The following is a 23,066-nucleotide window of genomic DNA, read 5'->3' as shown; positions in this document are numbered from 1 at the left end:
GAGCCTCTACATGCTTCCCATAGCGTTTGGCCCAGCCCCCTGTTGTTCCTGAGTCCTATCTGTTACCTGGTCCCAGTCCCTGTTCCTGAGTCCTATCCGTTACCCGGTCCCTAGTCCCTGTTCCTGGTTCCTGTTTCCCTGTCACTCCATCTGTTCCTGCGTTCAGCCTGTCACGTGCGCTCTCACCTGCAGACCTTTGCCAGTGCCATCTCCTGCCTACTGCTCCTGCCACGCCTCGCCTGCCGTCACCAGCAACCAAGCCAGGGGTAGCGACCTGGGGGTCGCCTGCCGCAGCAAGTCCATCCCGCCTTGCGGCGGGCTCTGGTGAAATCCAGCGGCCCCTTAGACTCCGCTCCCTGGTGAGGTTAGTGCCATCGCTGGTGACGGTCCAGTGGATCCACTACTCCAGGCGTTACAGTAGGCTCCAACCATGGATCCCGGCGAGGTGCCAGATCTCCGTGACGTCGCCAGAGTGGTCGCGCAACAGGCTCAACAAATCCAGAAACAGTCACAGCAGATCCAGCAACTCACTGCCGCCTTACAGCAGCAGACTACTGCCCAGCGCACACCATCTCCTGACGCTGCTTCTTCACTCCGACTGGCTCTCCCAAGCAAGTACTCTGGGGACTCTAAGTTGTGCAGAGGATTCCTGACTCAGTGCACCATGCACATTGAACTTTTGAGTAGTCAGTTTTCCACCGAGCGCTCTAAAGTGGCTTTCATCATCAGCCTATTAGAGGGTAGAGCCCTGGCCTGGGCCACGCCACTGTGGGACCGTGATGATCCTGTTGCTGCCAATCTCCGGGCCTTCCTATTCGAGTTTCGCTCCGTCTTTGAGGAACCTGCCCGTGCTTCTTCGGCCGAGACTGCTCTCCTCAACCTCTCTCAAGGCAGCTCCTCTGTCGGTGACTACGCCATCCAGTTCCGCACCCTGGCAGCTGAATTGGACTGGAACGAGGCCGCCCTGTTGGCTACCTTCAAGAAGGGCCTGTCTAGTCGAGTGAGAGACGTGCTCGCTGCCCGAGACCTGCCTACCTCCCTGAACGAACTCATTCTACTGGCCACCCGAGTTGATACTCGTTTTTCGGAGAGGGAGGAGGAGGTTCGGCATGAACATTTACTAACCCATTCCCGTCGCCACCCCCAGCTGGCGCCGGTTTTCCAGAATCCTGACCTTTCGATGTCCCAGCCCTCTCCTGAGATTCCTATGCAGGTGGAACGGGCTCACCTGACGCCTGATGAAAGAATCCGGCGCTTGGAGCAGAATCTCTGTCTCTATTGCGGTGGTTCCGATCACTTCCGGCTGGGATGTTCCCTACGTCCCCAAACATCCGGAAGACGCTCGCACCTAGGTCCGGTGGGACAGGTGTCCCTAGGTGCGAATGCCACCATTCCAAGTCTGTCTATGCCTGTTTCCATCCGGACTCCCTCAGGACAAAATCATCAGACTACTGCCTTCCTCGATTCTGGCTCAGCAGGCAGTTTTATTGCGGCAACATTGGTCCAAAGATGGCGGCTACCCGTGACCCGACTAGCCAGGCCCCTGACTATCTCCTCGGTCACGGGCGAAATTCTTACCGACCGTGTGTACTACCAGACCGCATCTTTAGTCCTCCAGGTGGGTCCTTCACATCAAGAAGAGATATCCTTCTACGTTCTGCCCCATTCTTCCCCCGCGGTCCTCCTGGGACTCCCGTGGCTACAAGAACATGCCCCTCAGCTGGACTGGAGAACCGGGGAGATTCTCAGTTGGGGTCAGGACTGTTCCCACCAGTGTCTCAAGTCACCTCAGACCAAGTGTATTTTGTCATTTCCTGTCCCGGCCAAGCCTCTATCCGGCCTACCGGCAGAAGACCAAGACTCGGCGGATGCCTTCTCTGCCGAGGTGTACCCTCTCCCCGTACCCAAGACTAAGGTCGTGTCCTCTCACCACCGGAAGAACTTACAGAAGGTCCCTTGCCACGTTATACCGCCTGATCGCCTAGTACCAGTCGTCACCTCCACTCTTCAGAGAGTACCCCCCGGAAAGACTCATGTTCACCCTGCGCTTCGAAGAGGTATTTTGAACTGGGGACATTCCTCGTTGGAGGCCGGGCACCCGGGAGTCCGTAAGACCGGCCAACGGATCTCTCGCCACTACTGGTGGCCCAGCCTATCCCAAGATGTCAAAGACTTTGTGGCTTCCTGTGCCATTTGCAGGCAAGAAAGAGGGGGAGGCCAAAGGGGGGGGGTACTGTTACGGCCGCGGCGGCGTCCCGCGTTCCGGGCCGCCGCCGCGACCGCTACCTGCCCTATGCAGCAGCCGGTGTCCATAGTCGGGGACCCGGCGCTGCTGTCACCTCGGCCCCGGGGGGCGCCTCACCTCTCCACGCTCCTGTCTCCCGCTGTGCCGGCCGGCGCGCGCGTCCCCGCCTCCTAGGGCGCGCGCGCGCCGGCTGTCTCAGATTTAAAGGGGCAGTGCGCCCCTAATTGGTAGTTGCATCCAATCACTCCCCTATAAATCCCAGCATGCCCTGTCCTTAGTGTTGGAGCCTCTACATGCTTCCCATAGCGTTTGGCCCAGCCCCCTGTTGTTCCTGAGTCCTATCTGTTACCTGGTCCCAGTCCCTGTTCCTGAGTCCTATCCGTTACCCGGTCCCTAGTCCCTGTTCCTGGTTCCTGTTTCCCTGTCACTCCATCTGTTCCTGCGTTCAGCCTGTCACGTGCGCTCTCACCTGCAGACCTTTGCCAGTGCCATCTCCTGCCTACTGCTCCTGCCACGCCTCGCCTGCCGTCACCAGCAACCAAGCCAGGGGTAGCGACCTGGGGGTCGCCTGCCGCAGCAAGTCCATCCCGCCTTGCGGCGGGCTCTGGTGAAATCCAGCGGCCCCTTAGACTCCGCTCCCTGGTGAGGTTAGTGCCATCGCTGGTGACGGTCCAGTGGATCCACTACTCCAGGCGTTACAGTATGCTAGAAACCCTTGTATATCACCCCATTTTTTTATTATTTTTTTTAACTGTACCCCTCAAAGAAGTCATAAGAGGATTTAGGAACTTTGTTAACTATTGTTACCTTTTTTTTTCCATCTCAAATCTGGTTAAGTCTTGAGAAAAAAATGTTTGTGTTGCCATATTCTGATACTTATAATTTAGGGCTTATTTGCAAGACAATCAGTTTTTCTTTGTACCATTTCTGGGTGCATGTGACCTTTCTGATCATTTTTGTTCTAATGTTTTGGGTTGCAAGGTGACCAAATATGGCAATTTTGGCTTTTTCTCATTTATTTATTTTTTCTTTTATAATTTTATTTTTCTAAAACTTTTTTGGTCCATTTAAGGGACTTGATGTCATCTTCTGATTTCTGGTATACTATGCAGTAATACATTGATACTGCTGCATACTGGCCTGTAAGACCCAGAATAGCCCTTGAGGCCATGATTTGGCTTCTGTCTGACACGGCAACCATCGTAAATCCACAATCACATTGCTGGGTTATGGGCTTCAGGTCGTAGCCCTTGCAAAGCCAACGCCATACATCCACAGTGCTGAATGTTACTAAATCAACGGTGCCAATAATGTTCACAACTGTATTTGTTTTAGGGTTTCTTTGTGTTTTTTTCACATTATGCTTCAATATCATTGAGGTAATAATAATGGCAGTCTTAATCTCGGGCACTAGATGTCAGTATAACTTCATTTACATATGAGCTGGTTTACCTCTACAGTGAAACATTGGATTACAAGTAACTTGGTTTCAGGGCACTTTGAAAAACAAGCTAACAATATATAAAAAAAATTAACTCCGTAAACAAGCAAGATTTCTTAATACGGGCACTGTATATTTATTTTTTATTTTCCTCTTAGAACAGACAGATGTAGCAAGCAGCCTCTATACATATGAGGTTGCACCATAGTTGAGTATTTTACCAAATTACACAGAGTAGTAGTGAGCAACTTTAATAATTTTACAAATAGAATAGCACACGATATTTACTCATGCTTAAGATTTTTTTACTTCAGATATCCTTAGCTTGTGCCAATTTGTTCTTATGTTTAATTTTTTTTACCCCCCAAGATTCACCTCCTTCTTTTATTATATAGGTTACATAACTCTTAACTCTTACATAATGTCATATTTTACTACAGGTGCTGCGGGCAGCAGATTGTGGTACCCATCAGAGCTTCTAAGTTGGCTTGTGGCAGTTTGATGACAAGAATGAAAGCCTCCTGGCCAGCTAGAAAGCATGGAGTATGGGCAGTGTCGGACTGGAGTGCCTTGGCCCACCAGGGAAAATCATTCTTGGGGCCCACCCTTCTGCCACCGCACTTATCTATGGTAACATTAATAAGGGTCCATTAACACAGCGTGATATGGGGCAGCATAGGGCTGCAAATGATTGCTAATCAGCAGGGCAGGTGATGTGCAGCCGACAGCAATGATCTTAGCCGCACAAAAGATCAAATCAGTCGACTATGGGACATTTGCTTGCATGTCAGCAGATCTCTGGCACTTTTACATGGGCCGATCATCGGCTGAATAGACTTCCTAGGAGCACTTGTTACCGATTATTGGCCGGTGTAATTAGGCTATAAGACAATTTTTTTGTATGATAACGCTGTATACTTAGATACAAGTCATACAGCTACCAATAACACCAGTATACAAAGAGCAAATATCCCCACACATATTACCGCTATATAGTAACTGACCAAATCCTGTCTATCAAGACCGATATTACCAATAAACCAGTATACAGGAGGGAAATAGTATCACCATACATATTACCGCTATACTGTTACTGACCAAATCCTGTATACTGAGACCAATATTACCAGTATACAAGGGGGAAATATTACCGCAACACCACAACCATTGCTACCATATTGTTACTGACCAAATCTGGTATACTAAGACCAATGAACACCACACCAGATTACAAGTAACAAATAATACCCCCACATACTGACTAACACCACCACATACTGACTAACACCACCAAATACTGACTAACACCACCGCTGCTACTGAATAAAATCCTCTGAACAAAAGATCAATATCCCCTCATACAGTCATATAGAGGTAGCCCCAGCTCTACACTATATACGTTACAGTGCACATAAATTTAGTGACTCACAGGGGACGTCTTCTCTGATCGGAGTTCTTCCCTTTTCATCTTCTTCTCCATCTGCCCTGGGCCCTTATGAGAACTTCTCCGAGCCACGAATCCACAGAATCTGCCAGAGAAATATATTAGGCTCCTCACTCTGTCACCATCCTCATCTCTCTACAAACTGCACATCTGTATTGGCCCCTTTACACCTTCTCTCAGTGATTAGCCCTGACTATTTGTAGCGTGTGTATGTGTGTGTGTGTGTGTGTATATATTATATATATATATATATATATATATATATATATATATATATATATATATAGTGTACACACCTTGTAGATGGCCCCTTGTCTCCATATAGATGGCCCTGTGTGCCTCTACTATAGTAGAGATCCCCCTCTGTGTAATCCCCTTACAGTAGATGACAACCTCTGTGCATTCCCTATATCAGGGGTAGGGAACTTCTCCAGCTGTTGCAAAACTACAACTCCCATCATGCCTGGACAGCCACAGCTAAAGCTGTAGTTTTGCAACAGCTGGAGAGCCAAGGTTCCCTATTCCTGCCCTATAGTATATGGCCCCCTCTGTGTAGTCCCCTTATAGATGACCCCTCCGTGTAGTCCACTAAAGTAGATGCCCCTCTCTGTGCATGCCCTATTGTATACACACCGCACCCAGTATAGTTACCCTTATACATTGTTGTCCCCCTCTGTGTAGTGCCCTTTATAGATGCCTCCTCAGTGTTGTCCTCCTTATAAATTGCCCCCAACCAGTGTCCCTTATAGATGGCTCCCTGTGTTATCCCCCTAATAACTGGCCCGCTTGTGTTATCCATCCCTCCATATAGATAGCCCCCTTATGTTGGCCATCCCTACCCCCCATATAGCTCCTTATGTTGTCTATTCCCCCGTATAGCCCCCTTGGGTTGTCCTTGCCCCATATAGCCCCTTATGTTTTCCTTCCCCTGTATATAGCCCCTTATGTTGTCCTTCCCCTGTATATAGCCCCCCTTATGTTGTCCTTTCCTGTATACAGCCCCCTTATATTGTCCTTTCCTGTATATAGCCCCTTATGTTTTCCTTCCCCTGTATATAGCCCCCTTACGTTGTCCTTCCCCTGTATATACCCCCTTATGTTGTCCTTCCCCTGTATACAGCCCCCCTTATGTTGTCCTCCCCCTGTATATAGCCCCCCTTCTGTTGTCCTCCCCCTGTATACAGACCCCCTTCTGTTGTCCTCCCCCTGTATACAGACCCCCTTCTGTTGTCCTCCCCCTGTATATAGCCCCCCTTATGTTGTCCTCCCCCTGTATACAGCCCCCCCTTATGTTGTCCTCCCCCTGTATACAGACCCCCTTATGTAGTCCTCCCCCTGTATATAGCCCCCCTTATGTTGTCCTTCCCCTGTATATAGCCCCCCTTCTGTTGTCCTCCCCCTGTATACAGACCCCCTTCTGTTGTCCTCCCCCTGTATATAGCCCCCCTTATGTTGTCCTCCCCCTGTATACAGCCCCCCCTTATGTTGTCCTCCCCTGTATACAGCCCCCTTATGTTGTCCTCCCCCTGTATATAGCCCCCCTTATGTTGTCCTCCCCCTGTATACAGCCCCCCTTATGTTTTCCTTCCCTGTATATACCCCCTTATGTTGTCCTCCCCTGTATACAGCCCCCCTTATGTTGTCCTCCCCCTGTATATAGCCCCCCTATGTTGTCCTCCCCCTGTATACAGCCCCCCTTATGTTGTCCCCCCTTATGTTGTCCTCCCCTGTATACAGCCCCCCTTATGTTGTCCTCCACCCTGTATACAGCCCCCCTTATGTTGTCCTCCCCTGTATACAGCCCCCCTTATGTTGTCCTCCACCCTGTATACAGCCCCCCTTATGTTGTCCTCCACCCTGTATACAGCCCCCCTTATGTTGTCCTCCCCTGTATACAGCCCCCCCCTTATGTTGTCCCCCCCTGTATAAAGCCCCCCTTATGTTGTCCTCCCCTGTATATAGCCCCCCTTCTGTTGTCCTCCCCCTGTATATAGCCCCTTATGTTGTCCTCCCCCCTGTATATAGCCCCTTATGTTGTCCCCCCTGTATACAGCCCCCCTAATGTTGTCCTCCAACCTGTATACAGCCCCCCTTATGTTGTCCTCCCCCTGTATATACCCCCCCTATGTTGTCCTCCCCCTGTATACAGCCCCCCTTATCTTACCCCCTCTGATAAAAAAAACAAAACAAAAAACACAAGACTACTCACCTAACCACACGATCCCCCGTCGGACGCCGGCCTCCTCTTCTCTCTTCTCCTGACAGGTGAGCAGCTCCGTTGTGAAGTGCCGCCAGCGCCATCACTGACCTCAGTGTGCGCCGCGGTGGCTGGGACTTCCGGTATTCGCTCCATGAACCGGAAGTCCTAGCCGCCGCGGCGCACACTGAGGTCAGTGATGGCGCTGGCGGCACTTCGCAACGGAGCTTGCGACACTCTTGTGATCGCAAGCAAATCTCTGCTTGCGGTCACAAGAGTGATTGACTTCCTTACATTTAACTGGAAGCGATTGTTGCGATCGCTTCCAGTTAAAAAGGGAGGCGCGGCCCCCGGCCCCCCTAGGAGCGGGGGGGCCCACTCCAGCTCGGGGCCCACCGGGGGCCCAGTCCGAGCCTGAGTATGGGTGTGGGCCTAAGGAGACCTATGACAAGTAGGCAAGTGTGTGCAACAATGATAGAACAGCAGATGCGAAAGTGCACAGTTTGAGAGGAACAGTTCAGACTTAAGTGGAACTGAGCTAAAGGGTTGAATGTTCCCCAAGGGTGATTATTTTGCAGAAGTAGTGGTACAAGCTTGTTTGTTCAAGTGGGCCTGGATATTACAGGTCAATGTGAGTTAGTAAAGTTATTGCTAATGCTATTCTAGCTGAGGAAGTGGTTGTTTTTCAGTGTGTTACTTTGGAGGTGAAGGGAAATCCTTAGTCTTGGTGGGCCAACAAGTAGCTATGGTTAAAGTACTCTGCAAGTTAAGTGGCCTGGGAGTTAGACATGTAAGTGTGAGCAGTCCAAATGGGACAGTTCTGGATCCAGTGGTCTAGGCAGAGAAAGGAGTGGTATTTCTCGGGTCCCTTTGTTTGTGGCAGACAGGTATATAGCAAAGCTATGTTCCCTGCAGCCCCAGCAGCATAGATTAAAGGGGTTATCCAGCGCTTCAAAAACATGGCCACTTTCTTCCAAAGACAATATCACTCCTGTCTCTAGCTTGGGCAGGGTTTTTGCTGCTCAATTCCATTGAAGTGAATGGCAGTAAATTGCAAACCGCACCTGAACTGGAGACAAGAGTCACGTTGTCTCTGAAAGAAAGTGGCCATGTTTTTGTATAACTGCAAAACCCCTTTAATAATGTATGCTGGGCATCCCCTTTTAAGTTTCTATATGGAAATACCAAATGGAAACAAATTATAGTAAGAAAGCATCAAAAACACCATGTGTGAACTTCCATTTCATTATCTATCAACAGGGTAGACAATACCAGACAGAGCAGACTGTTTTTTGTTTTTAAATATCCCTTTAGTTATCATCAAATTGAAGTCAGAAAAAAAAGCATTTGACAAATTGTATGAAAGATGAAGGGGCCAAATGTTAATAGTAACCATCATTTTACATGTACACAGGTTTATTCTACTCCATGTCTTTCTTCCTTACAGTAGTTTGAACAGTCTCTATAGTCACTATAGTTTTGTTTACGCACTGCTTCTTGGGCCCTAATGTCAAGGCTCAAAAAATTGTTGTTAGCATTTATGGTCCACAAAAGGTTTTTTGGACAAACAACATTCTCTATTTAGGTTCAATAGAACTCAATAAAAAAAAAGTTACAATTCTTGTGCCATTTTTTTAACCCATAAAATGAGCAATTTACAGCTGAAAAAAATGGTTCAAAAATCTATATATGAACACAGTGAAAATAAGTGGAGGCCCAGATGCCAATTCTAGTGATCTGTGGGGGTCCCATTGGTGGGCGCTTAGCAATTAGACATTTATCACCACTCAATTGTCACCTGAAACTCACTGCCGTAAGTGTGCAAAATTTCTATGTGTTACCACAACTTAAAGACTTTCTAATTTTCCTGTTATTATTATATACCATTACCGTTGTATACCTTTACAATAATGTTATGAATGTTCAGAATAATTTACAAATCTTTCTGATTGTCCTGTAGACCCCAAACAACATGGACCCCAGTCGGTCATTATCCCAAACACCAAGAGCAGTAGCATGTGATCACTATTAGAAAACTCTACATTACAACAGGTCGTTCCAACAGGTCAGGGAACTTATTACTTTCAATGAATGTAATAAAGAACATACAGCATCAACTGTTCCATAGAAACCCAGTGCACCAAGATATACCCTGCAGCCATTGCTGTCAATGAGCTGGAGTTGGGGCTGTACGGGTAAGTATATAGTCAGCGAGCACAGCTGGGACATAAGAAAGGGGAATAAAGAAAAGCTTGGCATCCCATCCTGCAGCATAACGTGTTTTGGGGTACACAGCAGTGAGGGCGTGCTCCATGCAGTCTGTGACTGGTGTTAGATCTGTGTTGGCAAGGGAGCTAAATGTTCTTTCAAGGTCAAACACATCTGTAATAAAAAAAAAAAAGAAGATAACATATCATTAACTACATTTGTCTCTCTCTATTCCTTATCATGGCACCGCTATATAATCGCCATATAGAAGTCAATTCCTCACTCTTATGAGGAAGGAAAAAAAAAAACACACCTGCAAAGAATGGCCCACACCTTTCAGGACATGACTGTACAGTATGCTGCATAATGGTTCATTCCTTTTAATGGGCTTTATGTACGACTACATTTATAGAAAATAAACGTCTGCATTAATCCCTGCAAAAACAGCTGATTGGCTATAGGTTGGAGAAGGACAACTTCATTCTATAAAGAAGTCATCCATAAAACAACTGTGGTATAAAAAAAAATTGCAGTTTACATTCTGGCCACCAGGTCTACCACTAAGCCGTGAGTCTGTGTTCTGTACAGATCATTTTCAAACACTGCCCATCTTATCAACACAGACAGGAGTATTGGTAATGCAGTCAACTCACTGTGTTAGTATACACCGTGTGTTGATATGCTTACTAGCACTGTATACAAAAAAATATATAAATGCTGCTAGGTGTGTGGGGGACACCCTATATTCCCCCAACTATACAGATCATAAACTAAACATATAGATACACCCAGCGCAGATAATTAGTGGGTCAGTCAGAATAAGGAGGATTATATAGGTGACAAATATTTGTATGGAAATCCAGCTGGAAAGGTGAATATGTCACTTGCCCAGATGCCGATATCAATGGAGTTCAGCCGAAGTCCACATCCAGCTTTTATGCAGTGTAGAGAAGTTAATCAATGGGAAGAAATCTTCTGAACTCGGCAGATGCTCCGGCCGGTAGCACTGCACATAAGTTCACACAGGCCAGTTTTCCGTGGCTAAAAAGTGGGATCCTGAGTGACGTCCTATCCCTGATGAAGGTGTCCGTGTACACTGAAATGCATAGGATAACTTCTGGCTTGCACTAGGATCCATACCTAAGGAGAGTGACGTCACTCAGGATCCCACTTTTTAGCCACGGAAAACTGGCCTGTGTGAACTTATGTGCAGTGCTACCGGCCGGAGCATCTGCCGAGTACAGAAGATTTCTTCCCATTGATTAACTTCTCTACACTGCATAAAAGCTGGATGTGGACTTCGGCTGAACTCCATTGATATCGGCATCTGGGCAAGTGACATATTCACCTTTCCAGCTGGATTTCCATACAAATATTTGTCACCTATATAATCCTCCTTATTCTGACTGACCCACTAATTATCTGCACTGGGTGTATCTATATGTTTAGTTACAGACAGGAGTACAATGGTGACAGATGACACCAGTGTAAAGATAACAGAGGTGCACACAATGGATATGTTCCCACTACAGAATCATATCTCTCAATATTGACGGCCACAAATAATAATAATAATTATGATAATGGATGCCTTTTTTCCGCTATGGGAACATAGCCAATAGCTATTGCTCAAAACTCATCATTCCCCTCTCAATAGAGCTCTATAAATGTTACTGAGCATGCCTAGAAGCCTGTCTACAGGGCGGGTCCTGTCTATTGTGGTCTGTGGGGCTTGCTGTAAATCTCTAAATGCTGTTAAAATAGCTGAGGCAAGATAGTAGCCCGCATAATGATGTACAAAAATTAAATAAAAATTTACAAATTACAAAGGGGTGGCAGTCCTCCCCACCACCACTACAAATAAGTAAGAAATAGCTAACTCACACTGTTGTGTTTTGTCATTGCTTACTTACACCATGTTTACACTGTGTCTGAGGCTCCATCACAAACTCTTTTCGAAATTAGGGGAGACCAGACACAAACAGTAAGCTCAATGGGATCCATTGGGCTCTATTCATGTCAAACTGCGATGGAGCCTATGACGCAGAATGAACCTAGTCTAACAGGGGGAGACTTTATTGAGGATGCACCATCAGGTACACTGTCTTTAAAATTACACATGAATCAAACGGCGCCGGAACGGGGAAGTCGTTAGGATCAGTGCAGCCGCGCCATGGAGAGGAAGGGGTTTCCTCCCACTGCCCCTGGGGTGCTTCACCTCCGGTCTGGTAACCATGAATAGAGCGTCGACGTATGCGGGAACCAGGCCCCGGTTCAAAAAAAAAAAGAACCGCTGCACTGGCTTCCCCGTGCCGGCGCCATTCGATTAATGTGTACTTTTAAAGAGAGTGTATCTGATGGTACATCCTCTTTAAAATTCTTTAATACGGATATTTTTAACTTTAGGAATATTGATACTTACAATCCTTAAAATATGTTTCACCATAACTATAACGAATTTCTTGATTTACATTTTTCCATATTCTGCTTAGAGCATCCTTCATAAATTGCATATTATTTAGTCCCGTCTGAAAATAGCCAGGTTCTATAATAGAGACTTTAACTCCAAAGGGTTTCAGTTCACGTCTGTAAGGATCACATTACTGTTTGAGTGATTTTCATTTTTCGTCCATTGCACTGACAAGTTAACGGATTTTGTGGAGGATAAACAAAACAGTGACATTGCCCATTGGTGACTTAACAATAAATGGCAGCTAAAATCTCATGTTTGCCATAGTAAACATTTTTAGTCATATTGTATGCACACATACCATTATGTGTGTTACAGGTACAATAGAATCTCTTCTTCACCTCTTTGACAAGACCATGTTTCTCGAATAGAAAGCAATCTATGTATATCTGTTTACTTCTGTGATAGGATCACCCCTCTTGAAGATCAAAGAGGTTTCACTAACATTAAAGGCCCTATTACACCAAGCGATTATTCGGCCAATTTTTGGCTGTTATGGCTGATAATCACTTGGTGTAATCGCTACTGTTAAAAGGCAACGATCGGCTGACATGCAGGATGTTGGCTGATCATTGTCTTTCAACATGTTGAAAAATTTCTTAATGACGGTCTGCTGGCCATTGCTCTGCGTACTAGGAGTGGTGGCAGCAGACCACCACTATCTCCTATGGGCTTGTGGTCTATGGGGCTTGCTGTAAAGCACATCTCTAAATTATGTTAAAATAGCTCAGGCAAGATAGTAGCCCCCATAATGATGTACAAAAATGTAATAAAATGTAATAAAATCTACTGTAAAGATTGCCCCCCCCCCCCCCGGATGTTAAATTTAAGAAATTCCAATGACTTACCTCAGACTATCTGAAAATGCCTCAACTCCAAATTTAGAAATGCAGTATCCTCCCCCACAGATAGTCACTCTTCCTACAATACTTGAAACATTAACTATGCGGCCTTTAGATTTGCGAATTAAAGGTAAAAGTCTGAGGGTTACATCAATGGGACCAAGAAGATTTACATTCAACACTCTTGCAAAATCTTCTCTTGATAGCCATTCATTAGGTGCTCCAGGCATCCCAGTTCCAGCATTATTTACCAAGCCCCAAAGGTCTAAGAATATTAAGGGGAAATGAACAAAAAATTAATTGCATAGTAGCATTTATACAAAATATTTAAAGGGGTACTCTGGAGAAAAAAAAAACTTTTTAAATCAACTGATGTCAGAAAGTTATACAGATTTGCAAATTACGTCTATTCAAAAAACTCAAACTTTCCTGTACTTATCAGCTGCTGTATGTCCTATAGGAAGTGGGGTATTTTTTCAGTCTGGCATATTCTCTCATTGTGTCAGACTGGAAACTCTACTAAGGGTCCTATTACACAGACTGTCTAAGGCCCGATCATTTTAGTCTGCTAGATAAGCGCTCGTATACTGGACCTATTAGACGGCCCGATAATCGGGCAACAAGGGCTGAATGGACATCATTAGAGATGTTCATGCAGCCCTTGCCCAAACCCCTGATACCCTACCTCTCCCGGTCTTCTCTCCCGAGCACCGCCACACTCCCGGGGACCGGGAAGCTGCAGAGCACAGGAGAGAAGATCCGGATTGGGGAGAGGTAATGTATCAGGGATTTGGGCAATTATCAGCCATCTGCCCCACATCGCTATTACATGTAGTCGGCGCCCAGCGATTTTAGGTCCAAACCTTAACCAATGATCAGCTGATGATCTTTATCAGTGATAATCATCCGAAACGGTACAATTCAGCCGATTATTGCTCCATGTAAGTACTGGAGATTTTGAGGTTTTGGAATAACCATAATTTACAAATTTGCATAACTCTATTCTCTGTTTTCCTGCAAAACTCCTTTAGGGTGCCTTCACACATACAGACTCACAGCAAAAAACTCGCTGCGAGTTTCTGCTACGAGCCGAGGTCCTGGAAGGCCCCTATCACTACATACAAGCAGTGGTCTGAAAGACCGCTGCGTGTACGTAATGCAGCCGCCCCCTTAACCCCTTCGGATCCCGCAACGGTGTCTCTGGCTGCACGGGGTCCCGGCGTCTTGCTCTGCCGCCCAGCCAATCAGTGTGTTGCCAAGCAGCCACTGATTGGCTGGGCGGCAGAGCGGGACCCCGTGCAGCCAGAGCCAGGTAATGTATGGAGACAGCGGTGTGGGACCGGTGCGGGAGCCAAAGGGGTTAAGGGGGCGGGTGCATTACATACACGTAGCGGTCTTTTAGACCACTGCTTATATGTAGTGATAGGGGCCTTCTAGGACCTCGGCTCGTAGCAGAAACTCGCAGCAAGTTTTTTGCTGCGAGTCGGTATGTGTGAAGGCATCCTTAGGGTAGTTTCACACGTACCGGATCTGCTGCGGATTTCACTCTGAGTTTACAGCGAGATCTGCTGCGGTTCCTGGAAGTGTGAAGTTGAATGGGTCACATACGCGCAGCGGAATTTTCATTTAACTGCGGATATGTAACCCAGCCCCTTTAACTCCCCACCACCTGCAGCCCGCAGCCCGGAGCATAAATTACCTGCTCGGCGCCGCAGCTGTGTGTGAGGCTTCCGGACCCCCTCGCTTCCCATCAACCAATCAGTGCACGGCATGATGAGGACCGACGGGAGCCGGAAGCCCCACACACAACTGCGGTGCAAAGCAGGTAATGTACTATGCTCTGGGCCAGTTGCTGTGGGTTGCTGCGGTCGGTTATAGGGGCCGGCTTACATATGAGCAGTGGAAATAAAATTCCACTGCGGATATGTAACTCCATAGACCTTCACACTACATGGATCTGCAGCGGATTTCGCTGCAAACTCGCAGCGTGAAATTCGCTGCGGATCCGTTACGTGTGAAGCTTTACAGGTACCGGGCTGGTGCTCATTACCCAGTGGGAATTCCCTCCCCTCTATGACGAGCCTCCTTTAGAATCAATGGAGCCGCGTCAGAGGGGAGGGAACACCCTCCCACTGGGGGCGGGCCGGACGGCCTTCAGTGCTTGAGCACTGGCCCGCTACTTGTGCATAGAACAGCGCCGTACACGGGAACCAGGCTGCGGTTCGAAAAACGGACCTCAGCATCGGCTTCCCCGTGATGGCGCCGTCTATTGGTGGGTCAAATTAAATAGGGTGTACCTGAGGGTACATCCTCTTTAAGGTATATGTATTTACTATATATTGATTCATATACTTTGGACTGGGTTGCACAATGCACAACTGATCTAATCTGACTACAAAACATAATTAATTGAATATTAGTTTTGCATCCTTTGACCATAAAGGAGTTACCTGAACCATTCTAATTTCAGGATATAGATCCTTGATATGTATTTATATATGATTATTCTAAAAATACTGAGCTCAAAGTCTTTTGCATTATAGCATAGCCTATTTCTAGTATAGTATATAGGATATTTCTAGTATAGTATAGCCTATTTCTAGTATAGTATAGCTTATTCCTAGTATAGTATAGCCTATTTTTAGTATAGTATAGCTTTTTTTTAGTATAGTACTATAGCCTATTTCTAGTATAGCATAGCCTATTTCTAGTAAAGTATAGTTTATTTCTAGCATAGTATAGCTTATTTCTAATATAGCATAGCCTATTTCTAGTATAGTATAGCTTATTTCTAATATAGCATAGCCTATTTCTAGTATAGTATAGCTTATTTCTAGTATAGTATAGCTTATTTCTAATATAGCATAGCCTATTTCTAGTATAGTATAGCTCATTTCTAGTATAGTATAGCTTATTTCTAATATAGCATAGCCTATTTCTAGTATAGTATAGCTTATTTCTAGTATAGTATAGCTTATTTCTAATATAGCATAGCCTATTTCTAGTATAGTATAGCTTATTTCTAATATAGCATAGCCTATTTCTAGTATAGTATAGCTTATTTCTAGTATAGTATAGCTTATTTCTAATATAGCATAACCTATTTCTAGTATAGTATAGCTTATTTCTAGTATAGTATAGCTTATTTCTAATATAGCATAGCCTATTTCTAATATAGTATAGCTTATTTCTAGTATAGTATAGCTTATTTCTAATAAAGCATAGCCTATTTTTAGTATAGTATAGCTTATTTCTAATATAGCATAGCCTATTTCTAGTATAGTATAGCTTATTTCTAGCATAGTATAGCTTATTTTTAGCTTATTTCTGGTATAGTGTAGCTTATTTTTTAGCATAGTATAGCTTATTTCTAATATAGCATAGCCTATTTCTAGTAAAGAATAGCTTATTTCTAGTATAGTATAGCTTATTTTTAGCTTATTTCTAGAAAAAAAATACTTCTATTATTTTTCACAATGCTTTACAGAGTGGGGGTATGTGCACACTGAGGAAAAGGCTTGGAATTAGGTGAGGAATTGAAGAGGAATTTCAGCTTGAAATTCCTCCCGTAAAATATGTACAGAGCAAAGTCCCATTGTGTTCAATGGGTTTCTGCTCTGTTGTTTACACTGCAGAATTTTCAGCAGTAGATCTGCTAGAGGAATCCTATAGAAGTCAATGGGGGGCTTAAATTCTGCTTGAATTCTGCCTGAAAACTTTCTGCTTCAATTCCTCGAGAATTGCTCAGTATGTATATACCCTTAGGGTATGTGCACACTGAGGAATTCTTAAGAAATTGTAGAGGAAAGTTTTTAGGCAGAATTCAAGCAGAATTTAAGCCCCCCCATTGACTTCTATAGGATTCCTCTAGCAGATCTACTGCTGAAAATTCTGCTCGGAAATTCTACAGTGTGAACAACAGAGCAGAAACCCATTGAACACAATGGGACTTTGCTCTGTACATATTTTACGGGAGGAATTTCAAGCTGAAATTCCTCTTCAATTCCTCACCTAATTCCTCGCCTTTTCCTCAGTGTGCACATACCCTTAGGCTATGTTCCCACAACAGAAAAATGTCCGCCATCTTTCTGGACAGTTGTCATTTTAGCACCAAAAGACAGCCATTTACTAGTAATGACATGTTCATGATTGTTATTTGTGGCCATCATTAATGGATGGCCGTCTTTTGTCACTAAAATGACAGCCATCCAGAAAGATGTAGTTTTCCCGTTGTGGAAACATAGCTTTATGATGCAACTTGTAGTTTTACAATTCAATTTAAAGTTGTGCAGCAAGAACAGGTAAGGCACATGCATTTTGGGCTTTAATTATACGCACATAGGGGGAGATTTATCAAACTGGTGTAAAGTAAAACTGGTTCAGTTGCCCCTAGCAACCAATCAGATTCCACTTTTCATTCCTCACAGACTCTTTGGAAAATGAAAGGTGGAATCTGATTGGTTGCTAGGGGCAACTGAGCCAATTTAACTTTAGGCTACGTGCACACAGAGCATATACTTGTATAGACAGTTGAGGAAGGCTTAGGCTGAAGAGCATCCTAGTGTAACCATGCAGGGTCTGGACATTGAGTTGGACAAAACTAGCAAATAATTCTCAGCAGGGCAGGGTCACAGGTTATTTGGGCCACTTATGGGCTGCACATTGTACACCCCTGTCTTACATTGTTTTAATTAACTTGAGAATAGTCTCACCTTTTCCATCAAGAACATCAGAGACCCATTTGGCAGCAGACTGGACACTATTACTGTTTGCAATATCAAGGATTGTGGTCTGAAGTCTGCTGGAGGTCTCCTTCTTCAGGTTCTCTGCTCCCTTCTCAGTCAAACAGGTTGCCAGCACCCTCATTCCACGTTTATCCAGCTTCTTTGCCAGTTGGTTTCCAAATCCCGAATCACATCCCGTTATCAGTACATATTTATCAGACAGATTTTCTAATGTCAGGTGGTACCTATACCATCTGTACAGAAACATGAAAACCAGCAGTGCCAGTAGATAGGACCACATGATGGACACTAAAGTCACTGAAATGTTAACAGAGAGAAATGTAAAATCTGGATTAAAGGGGTTATCTGGGATTAGAACTTAATAGCAACTTCTTCTAAAACAGCACCACTTTTTCCACAGGTTGCGTGTAGTATTACAACTTTGCTCTATTCTGATGTGCAATACCTCACACAAACTGAGGACAAGTGTGGTGCTATTTCTGGAAGAAATCATCTTCATCTTTCTAATTAGGGATGATCCGAACCGAGTTTGGTTCGGGTTCGTACGAACCCAAACCCTCGGTAATGATTCCCGCTGTCTGCCCGCTCCGTGGAGCTGGCGGATCCAGCGGGAGGACCGCCTGGAAAACTGAGATACAGCCATAGCCATAGGCTTTATCCCAGTTTTCCAGGCGTTCCTCCCGCTGTATCCACCCGCTGCACAGAGCGGGCACACAGCGGGGATCTGCTGCCGAGCGTTCGGGTTCATACGAACCCGAACCTCGGCAGGTTCGGACCATCCCTATTTTTAATCTTTTTTTTTTTTTTTTCCCAGTTGTAGGATTAACCCAAGAGAGGCCAGTGTTAGGAACCATTTCTCTGAGGTCACCTTAACATGGTGAGATGGTACACTCTCTTTGATCAAATGGTTTGCTAAGAACCTTATTAAAAAAATGTGTCTATATACTGGGGGAGTATATAAGTCATATCACTTGTCGGTTGTTGTTGCACTTTCCTGTTTATGTCACAGGGACATGTCAAAAGTTTTGATTGGTCAGGGTCTAAGTCCTCAGAAGTCTCACAGCGTATTTTCTTCCAACTCCGTGTTATGTCACCTGGACAGCCGCATAATGTAAGTTAATGGAGCTATCCAGGTTGGATGGAAACAGAGTGGGGAGAGAAGCGTATGGCAGAATGGACTTAGCACGTGGTCTAAACACTCTTTCTAATGACTGGTACTAACCAAAGCATACCTGTCACAAAGTGCACTGAACCTGATAGGCATACAATTCATTTGCTGCTGGAAGTCTGGTTTTCCATGGAGAAGACCACGCAGGGTCGGCACTGTGTGTGACCTATGTTCTGATCCAAATAGGGTTGCCCAATGTAGTCATATCCATGGATACCTAAACTTTAGACATACCTCCCAACTTTTGAGGAAAGAGGCCCCCCGTAGCCACGCCCCTCATAACTGCATCACCTGTTATTATTACATAAGAAACAAATATTATCACCAGATCTTCACCACATAGTGACTTTTCCCCATTTATACCATTACTACATAACATCCATTATACACAGAGCAGTACTCTCCCTCAGCACTGACCATATAGCAGTGCAGGAGCCCCCAAAAAGCACATAGTATAGCCCCCTTTGTAGCCCCCACATAATATAACCCCTCCTTTTTAGTCCCCACATGGCATATAGCATTCCCCTATGTTGTATGCCTCTTAGTATCCCTTAGTACCCTCTTAGAATGCCTCTTAGTATCCTCTTAGTACCCCCTCAGTATGCCCTTTAGTACCCCCCTTTTTACCATCTTAGTACTCCCTTAGTATGCCCTTTAGTACCCTTAGTATGCCCATTAGTACCTTCTTAGTACCCCCTTAGTATGCCCCTTAGTATGCCCTTTAGTACCCTTAATATGCCCCTTAGTACCCCCTTAGTACCCACTTAGTATGCCCCTTAGAATGCCCTCTAGTACCCCCTTAGTATGCCCTTTAGTACCCCCTTAGTATGCCCTTTAGTACCCCCTTAGTATGCCCTTTAGTACCCCCTTAGTATGCTCCTTAATACCCCCTTAGTATGCCCCTTAGTACCCCCTTAGTATGCCCTTTAGTACCCTCTTAGTATGCCTCTTAGTACCCCCTTAGTATGCCCCTTAGTACTTTCTTAGTATGCCCCTTAGTACCCCCTTAGTATGCCTCTTAGTACCTTTTTAGTACCCCCTTAGTATGCCCCTTAGTACCTTCTTAGTACCCCTTTAGTATGCCCCTTAGTACCTTCTTAGTATGCCCCTTAGTACCTTCTTAGTATGCCCCTTAGTATGCCCCTTAGTACCCCCTTATTATGCCCCTTAGTACCCCCTTAGTATGCCCCTTAGTGCTCAATCTCGTGAAGCTTCTGGTGCAGGCTTCCATAGTTGCAAACAGTATGACCCGGTAAGCCCCGCCCCCATCGAGCTAAGACCCGGCACCCACCGCAGCGCTAACTAACAAGCAAAGTACACCAGGCCAGAGGGGGAGAGACGCCATGGACAACTAGAAATATGGTAAGAGACTGACCCATTATATTTACCATATTTCCTCTTGTCCATGGCGTCTCTCCTCCTCTGGCCCTGTGTACTCTGCTGGTTAGTTAGCCCCGCAGTGGGTGTGGCTTACCACGGTGGGGGCGGGGCTTACCGGGTCATACCTGTTGGCAACTATGGGCTTCCTTTTCCAGCTCCACGGCGCCTGCACTCTTCTCACATCATCTGTGCCAGGCAGGAGAGGAATGCGGGCGCCGCGGGGCTGGAAGAGGAAGCCTGCGCATCACCTCCTTGGCCTCCTCAGCGTCGGGAGCGACGCTACCTCCCCCAGCCATACACACAACTACTACCTCCCCCAGCCATACACACAACTACTACCTCCCCAGCCATACACACAACTACTACTCACCCAGCCATACACACAACTACTACCCCACCAGCCATACACGCAACTACTACCCCAACCAGCCACACACAACTACTACCCCCACCAGCCATACACACAACTACTACCCCCACTTGCAATACACACAACTACTACCCCCACCAGCCATACACACAACTACTACTCCCTCTAGCCATACACACTACTACCCCCACCAGCCATACACACAACTACTACCTCCCCCAGCCATACACACAACTACTATCTCCCCCAGCCATACACACTACTACCTCCCCCAGCCATACACACTACTACCTCCCCCAGCCATACACACAACTACTACTCACCCAGCCATACACACAACTACTACCCCCACCAGCCATACACACAGCTACTATTCACCCAGCCATACACACAGCTACTACCCCCACCAGCCATACACACAGCTACTACTCACCCAGCCATACACACAGCTACTACTCACCCAGCCATACACACAGCTACTACCCCCACCAGTTATACACACAGCTACTACTCACCCAGCCATACACACAGCTACTACTCACCCAGCCATACACACAGCTACTACTCACCCAGCCATACACACAGCTACTACTCACCCAGCCATACACACAGCTACTACTCACCCAGCAATGTAGTAGTTGCGCATCAGCCGTAGGCATACTGTCCTATCAATCTTGTGACCGCAAGCACTGTTTTGCGTGCAGTCACAAGACTGTTAGGACAGTACACTGTGCCTATGGGGAGGGGAGGCAGGGGGGAGCCTGGGAGGAACCTCCACAGGAGGTCTCTCTGTCTCTCTGCCTGAGTGCCCCCCAGCTGGCCGGGAGGGATGTAATAATACCTGGTAACACACTGTATACCATATACTCCTAGAGATCAGTGGTAACTGGTTACACACTGTATACTCCTAGAGATCAGTGGTAATTGGCAACATGCTATATACCATATAGTCCTAGAGATCAGTGGTAATTGGTAACAAACTGTATACCAGCCCTATAGTGTTGTTAGAAGCATTGGTCTTCTACCAGCAGATGGTGGGATGGCACCTGCCTATATACTCCCTACTGCCCCTACTGGCCAACTGCTAGTATCCTATGAGATACAGATGCATATGAAAAATTCACACACATACTGCCCATGTGCTGCCTCGAGCCGTTCAATGAGCCGCCCGACACCGACACCCAGGAGAGACAACCACATTCGCTCGCACGTCACCTCAGGGGTCGCGTTCAGTCATGTTACGAGGCCGTGACATCACTTCCGCCCGTCCTTTAACCACACAAAAGTCAGTCACCTCGGAGGCAGCGCACGCCACAACACGGCAAGCAGCGAATTATACTACAGTTCTGTGAGGCAGAGGGGGGAGGAGCTTCCCTGAATCCCCAGGGAGAGCGCATCAGCTGTAGGCATACTGTCCTATCAATCTTGTGACTGCAAGCACTGTTTTGCTTGCGGTCACAAGATTGATTTAACAGTACACGGCACCTATGGGGAGGAGAGGCTGGGGGGAGCCTGGGGGGAACCTCCATAGGAGGAGGGCGCTGGGCGGCCAGCTAGGGGAGCGCTCGGGCAGAAAGACAGCTGCACAGCTGTCTCTCTGCCGGAGCGACCCCCAGCTGGCCGGCGCAAGCGCACAGGTCGCACACCCCAAAGGCCGGCTCTGACCACAATACTGACTGAAATATATGTAGTGTGAACCCAGCCTAATAATTGACATACTAAAAAATGGTAGCAAGGAGTACACAAAAAAGAAATAATAAACATATTTTGATATAAATAAAAAGCTACTGAAATTGACTCAAACATACGACATTGTCCATAAGAGCTCACAAGACTGAAATAAAATCCTAAATATCACACAAGTATTTAACCCATTGAGACTCTGTTCTGTTTATGTTACATTTTTTACATGTTTTTACAAGGATCTTCCCCCTATTTTGCTGTACAAATGTGGCAAAATCATGGCAAAAATTAAGCAAAAAAAAAATAAAGTGTGTGAGCACAGCCGATTGCACTAATTTAGAAATAGTGACTGCATCAATAACCCATAATACAAGAGGTACACTGTAATACATTTCATGGTACTTGAGGGTTATTTTAAGTACAGTAATAAAACACTTACGGCTAGTAGAATGAATTTCCATTCATGTAGTACAAGGAATGTGTCAGCCTTACCTTATTATCTGATGGAAATTTTTTCACGTCAAAACACATGGAAGATTTGGAAGAAATATTCTTATGCCTCCTTCTTCTTGCCCCATCTGCAATGTACAAATGATTAACCACCACAAATCACCTGACTTTATGCTGGCATCTCACCAACAATGTTCAACCAGATGATTTTATAATGTTGGTCAGAATCAACTGCAAGATTATTTGTAAAAGCCCTTTACAGGGGATGATTATTGGCGGAGTATTTATCGGAGCGCTCATTCCCGGTAATCATTATTGGCCATATATCACCTGTTATGATGGCATCTGCCGGACTGTAGTAAAAAGTACCAACATTTTATTATTTGGGACATATTTTGAGCCATTTCAGTATTCAATGTTCAA

At 45.8% G+C, this 23,066-nt stretch overlaps 1 protein-coding gene and 1 long non-coding RNA gene across 3 annotated transcripts; both read right to left on the bottom strand.

The window, feature by feature from the left end:
- Positions 1-3,815: 3,815 nt before the first annotated feature.
- Positions 3,816-7,440, bottom strand: LOC138793625 (uncharacterized). Its single transcript, XR_011363308.1, has 2 exons — positions 7,340-7,440; positions 3,816-5,215 (listed from the first exon to the last, which is right to left on the bottom strand). It is a non-coding gene; the product is annotated as an uncharacterized lncRNA (long non-coding RNA).
- Positions 7,441-7,617: 177 nt separating this feature from the next.
- On the bottom strand, positions 7,618-22,771 carry LOC138792693 (retinol dehydrogenase 16-like). 2 transcript variants are annotated; one of them, XM_069970404.1, is made up of 5 exons: positions 22,686-22,771; positions 17,560-17,889; positions 12,854-13,112; positions 11,958-12,121; positions 7,618-9,709 (listed from the first exon to the last, which is right to left on the bottom strand). In XM_069970404.1, the coding sequence occupies exons 2-5, from the start codon at positions 17,870-17,872 to the stop codon at positions 9,495-9,497; spliced, it is 951 nt and encodes a 316-aa protein (XP_069826505.1). In that variant the 5' UTR covers positions 17,873-17,889; positions 22,686-22,771; the 3' UTR covers positions 7,618-9,494. The 2 variants fall into 2 exon arrangements, with proteins under 2 accessions (XP_069826505.1, XP_069826506.1); XM_069970405.1 differs by lacking the exon at positions 22,686-22,771 and adding an exon at positions 21,134-21,155.
- Positions 22,772-23,066: the final 295 nt, after the last annotated feature.

Source organism: Dendropsophus ebraccatus, chromosome 5, assembly GCF_027789765.1.
Source record: "Dendropsophus ebraccatus isolate aDenEbr1 chromosome 5, aDenEbr1.pat, whole genome shotgun sequence".
Lineage (NCBI taxonomy): Eukaryota > Metazoa > Chordata > Amphibia > Anura > Hylidae > Dendropsophus > Dendropsophus ebraccatus.
Note: the sequence above shows the minus strand (reverse complement) of the source record. Positions and strands in the feature narration are given on the sequence as shown.

Coding starts and splice junctions, on each gene's coding strand:
- LOC138792693 (XM_069970404.1), bottom strand. CDS start 17,872: ATGTGGTCCTATCTACTGGCACTGCTGGTTTTCATGTTTCTGTACAGA. Junction 12,122..12,853: donor GCATTTTCAGATAGTCTGAG/GTAAGTCATTGG, acceptor TGATCCTTACAG/ACGTGAACTGAAACCCTTTG. Junction 9,710..11,957: donor TGAAACATATTTTAAGGATT/GTAAGTATCAAT, acceptor TTTTTATTACAG/ATGTGTTTGACCTTGAAAGA.